We start from the raw sequence: 5,119 nt of genomic DNA, 5'->3' as shown, positions 1-5,119 counted from the left end.
TGATCTAGAAACTTCAATTTTAATATGTTCTTTTTGTTTATTGTGTGACATATGATTAGAAAGACAATATATGTAGTTTTGAAATATATATGTAAAAAGTGTGTGCCCAGAAAAAGAGCTACAGAACCAGTCAATGAAAGAGAAGAACAGGGGTTTTGTATAGCAGCAAAAGAACATTTTGTATAGCAGCAGAAGAACAGGGGAGTCATGATATTTGAATTTTTTTGAGTCTACAAAATGAGCAGACCTCAATAATATGAGGCATTTTGTAATCAGTTCTGTGATAGAATGAAAAGAATAGATTGTTGATTTAAAATCTGTTTTCTTTTATCTGCCCTATTTTTTATTTTATTTTTGTTTTTTGCTCCCCTGTTTCTTTCCAGTAGTGGTATCAGAGCTGAAGGTTAAAAGTTATTGGGTGAAGTGACTGAGAAAGTTTTTCAAAGAGATAGAAAAGTTTTTTCACAGTCTATAATGGCAGCTCCAAGCACAAGTTTGACAAATCCACAGATCCCACAGTTTAATGGGAAAAATTATGATTATTGGGCAATCACAATGAAGGCATTATTTTGTGCACAAGATTTATGGGAGTTTGTTGAAAATGGCTACCAAGAACCAGTAGATGCAACAACATATAATGCATTAACTCAAGCAAAGAAAGACTTATTGAAGGAAAATAAAAAGAAAGACTCAAAAGCCCTCTTCCTCATCTTTCAAGGAGTGAATGAAAGCATTTTTCTAAGGATTCAAGCAGCAACAAAGTCCAAGCAAGCATGGGACACTCTTCAAACAGCCTATCAAGGAATGGAAAAGGTAAAAATAGCTAAGTTGAAAATTTTAAGAAGGGATTTTGAGACCATCTACATGAAAGAATCAAATACAATAGAATCATTTTTCACTCAAATCATTGGATTGGTAAACCAAATCAGAACTCATGGTGAAAATCTTGAAGAAAGAAGAGTGGTTGAAAAGATTTTGAGAAGTTTGCCTACAAGATTTGAATCTATTGTGGTGGCCATAGAAGAGACAAAGAATCTCTCACAATTTTCAGTGGATGAGCTTCATGCTTCACTCATTTCTCATGAGCATAGACTAAGCAGGTCAACAAATTCAAATTTGGAGCATGCATTCAAGACACAAGTTTCAATCAACCATGGTAGAGGCAGGGGAAGAACAAATTTCAGAGGTAGAGGAAGAAATTCGTATAGAAGTGGAAGAGGCAGCCCATCAAACTCAAGTGGAAGAGGTAGCAGCCCATCAAGCTCAAGTGGAAGAGGCAACTATCAAACATCAACTCAAAATCAACCCCAAAGCCAAAGGTATGACAAATCCTCAGTCCAATGTCATTATTGCAAGAAATTTGGGCATTACATAAATGAATGTAGAAAGAAGCAATATGATTCTAGACAACAAAGTGCAGATTTTACCAAGAAAAATCAAACTCAGGACAACATGTTCATAGCTTGTAATGTTGCACAAGAAAGTGAGAAAGATATATGGTTTTTAGACTCGGGTTGTAGCAATCATATGACTGGAAACTTGGAAATGTTTTCTAGTTTGGATGAGAGTGTAAAATCAGATGTAACATTGGGGAATGACAACAAAGTTTCAATTATGGGTAAGGGTAGTGTCAACATTCTAACCAAAATGGGGGAGAAAAAGTATATATCAGATGTCTATTTTGTTCCTGGACTGAAACATAACTTAATGAGTATAGGGCAGCTCATTCAAAAAGGGTATAGAGTCTATTTCAAGAACAAAGAATGCACAATTTTAGACAAATTTCCAAGCAATCAGCTCATAGTAAAAGTCCAAATGAAAAGCAATAGAATGTTTCCCATAAGGATAAAACCAAATTTGAAAGTAGAGTTTTCTCAAGAACATAATACAATGAATCCATGAGTGCATGAAAGAAAAGTTGCAGCAGTCCCCCAAGTAGTTTATCAAGCTGAAATTAAAGATGAAAATTGGTTATGGCACCTAAGATTTGGGCATCTAAACTTTGGAAACTTAAACTTATTGCATAAGAAGAAAATGGTGATGGGGTTGCCACTAATAGAAAAACCGGATAGAATATGTGAAGGATGTATTTTGGGTAAACAACATAGAGAATCATTTCCAACCAGAAAGTCAATTCATGCAAACAAACCATTAGAGATTATTCATTCAGATTTGTGTGGACCAATGCAAACATCTTCCATTGGTGGGAGCTACTACTTCTTGACATTCATTGATGACTTCACAAGAAAAATTTGGGTCTACTTCTAAAACATAAGCATGAGGTGTTTCATTATTTCTGTCAATTCAAGGTTCTTGTTGAGAAACAAAGTGGGCACTACATCAAAGCATTGAGAACAGATAGAGGAGGTGAATATATCTCAAATGACTTCATAAGATTTTGCAAAGACCATGGAATCCACAAACAATTTACTGCAAGGTATACCCCACAACAAAATGGTGTCACTGAAAGAAAAAATAGAACAATAATGGAAATGGCAAGAAGCATGTTGAAGGCAAAGCATTTGTCAAATGAGTATTGGGCTGAAGCAGTAGCATGTGCAACATATATAATTAATAGATCTCCTACTAAAAGTGTTATCAATATGATTCCGGAAGAAGCATAGAGTGGAAGAAAACATAATGTTTCTCATATGAGAGTATTTGGATGTGTGGCATACGCACATGTGCCAGATGAGTTGAGAAGAAAGTTGGACAACAAAGTAGAAAAATGTATATTTGTGGGATATAGTGATGAGTCAAAGGCATACAAGTTATACAATCCAATCAGCAAAAAGGTTATAATCAGTAGAGATGTGCAGTTCATAGAAGATGAAGCATGGGATGGAACTTTGGACAAAACAATCAATATTGCAGCCAACATACCACAAGAAGAAAATGAAGATTTTATATCAGCAAGTACTCCTTGAAATGCGACTCGTCCTATAGCTGTTCAAGGTCAACAAAGTGGACAAGAAATGACACCATCAAGTGTAAGGACAGCCCCACACACTCAAGCAAATACTCCATCAAATGTGCAAGTAACACCATCTTCAATTGGCAGTCTTGGTACTGGACCATCAAGCCCACATTCAACAAATGCAAGTGACATGTCCAATCCTACATTAGCAAGCTTGAGGAGACAAAAAATCAGAAGTTTAAGGGAGATTTATGAACAAAATGAAGGTGAAAATAATGCAGGTCAAACTTCTCTTTTTGCTTTATACTCGCATGTAGATGATCCAATTCATTTTGAAGAAACTATTAAAGAAGAAAAATGGGTGCAAGCAATGGATGAAGAAATTGATGCAATTGAAAAGAATGAAACATGGGAGTTAGTTAGTCTTCCACAAGGAAAAGAGGTGATAGGAGTGAAGTGGGTTTACAAAACAAAATTGAATGCAAATGGAGATGTGCAAAAACACAACGCAAGGTTGGTGGCAAAAGGTTATTCACAACAACCTAGGGTAGACTACAATGAGACATTTGCACCGGTTGCTCGCTTAGACACCGTGAGAACAATACTAGCCATAGCAGCTCAAAACAAGTGGGTAATATATCAAATGGATGTGAAATCAGCTTTCTTAAATGGTATTTTAGAAGAATAACTCTATGTGGAGCAGCCACCCGGATATGAGATTTTGGGTCATGAAAACAAGGTTTACAAGCTCAAGAAGGCACTTTATGGACTCAAACAAGCTCCAAGAGCATGGTATAGCAGAATTGATAGTTATCTTTTACAAAATGGATTCAATAGGTGCAGCAGTGAGCCTACATTGTATACCAAGATGAATAAGCAAGGTGAGATCATAATTGTTTGTTTATATGTTGATGACTTGATATTCACTGGTGATCTTTCAATTGACATGTTCAAAGCAGCTATGAAGAAAGAATTTGAGATGACTGATTTGGGTTTAATGAGATATTTTCTTGGCATTAAAGTAAGTCAAAATGATAAAGGTATTTTCATTTCACAATCTAAGTATGCAAATGATATTTTGAAGAGGTTTAATATGATGAATTGCAAATCAACACCAACACCAATAGTGACAGGTTTAAAGTTGAGTAAAGATGACAAAGGAGCTAATGTAAATCCAACTTTGTATAAAAAACTTGTTGGTAGTCTCATGTATCTAACAACCACAAGGCCGGATATAATGTTTGGAGTTAGTCTCATTTCAAGGTTCATGGAGTCTCCAAAAGTTACACATTGGAATGCTAGAAAAAGAATTTTGAAATATGTTAGTGGAACAAAGAATTATGGAATATTTTACTCAAGGTCAAATGATTTCAAGCTGATAGGATACACGGATAGTGATTGTGTTGGCAGCATAGATGATAGGAAGAGCACTTCTAGTTATGCTTTTCATTTTGGATCAGGTGTAGTATCATGGGCTTCAAAGAAACAACCAATTGTAACTCTTTCATTAGCTGAAGCAGAGTATGTAGCAGCTACAGGGGCAGCGTGCCAAGTCGTTTGGATGAGAAGAATGTTGAAAGAATTGAGGTATGAACAAGAAAGTGCAGCAAAGATATATTGTGACAACAACTCAGCTATAGCATTGTCAAAAAATCCAATATTTCACAAAAGGAGCAAGCATATAGACACAAGGTATCACTTCATCAGGGAGCTGTTCAACAATGGAGAAATAATTTTGGAACATTGTAAGTTAGAAGACCAACTTGCTGATATCTTCACCAAATCATTGGGAAAAGAAGGTTTTGTGCATCAACGAAACAACTTGGGTATTGTAGATGGCAGTTGTGATTAAGGAGGAGTGTTGGAGTTAATCACCAACTACCAAAACTAATGCTGCCGTATTTCCTTTCTTCCTCTTGTGGTATTTTGTCTTGTCATCTGTAGTCTTCTGATCAAACAAAGGACAAATGCTAGCTTGTTTTTGATGGCAAAATCTTCCTCTTAGATCTTTCCATGGTGATCTAGAAACTTCAATTTTAATATGTTTTTTTTGTTTATTGTGTGACATATGATTAGAAAGACAATATATGTAGTTTTGAAATATATATGTAAAAAGTGTGTGCCCAGAAAAAGAGCTGCAAAACCAGTCAATGAAAGAGAAGAACAGGGGTTTTGTATAGCAGCAAAAGAACATTTTGTATA

General features: G+C 35.5%; 1 protein-coding gene across 1 annotated transcript; it reads left to right on the top strand.

Annotated features, from left to right (window-relative positions):
- Positions 1-474: 474 nt before the first annotated feature.
- Positions 475-1,276, top strand: LOC131073351 (uncharacterized; the record flags this gene model as incomplete). Its single annotated transcript, XM_058009759.2, has 1 exon — positions 475-1,276. A coding segment is annotated over exon 1 (802 nt), but the record flags the coding sequence as incomplete, so codon positions are not given.
- Positions 1,277-5,119: the final 3,843 nt, after the last annotated feature.

This window comes from Cryptomeria japonica, unplaced genomic scaffold, assembly GCF_030272615.1.
Source record: "Cryptomeria japonica unplaced genomic scaffold, Sugi_1.0 HiC_scaffold_820, whole genome shotgun sequence".
Lineage (NCBI taxonomy): Eukaryota > Viridiplantae > Streptophyta > Pinopsida > Cupressales > Cupressaceae > Cryptomeria > Cryptomeria japonica.
This window is presented reverse-complemented; position numbering and strand designations above follow the sequence as displayed.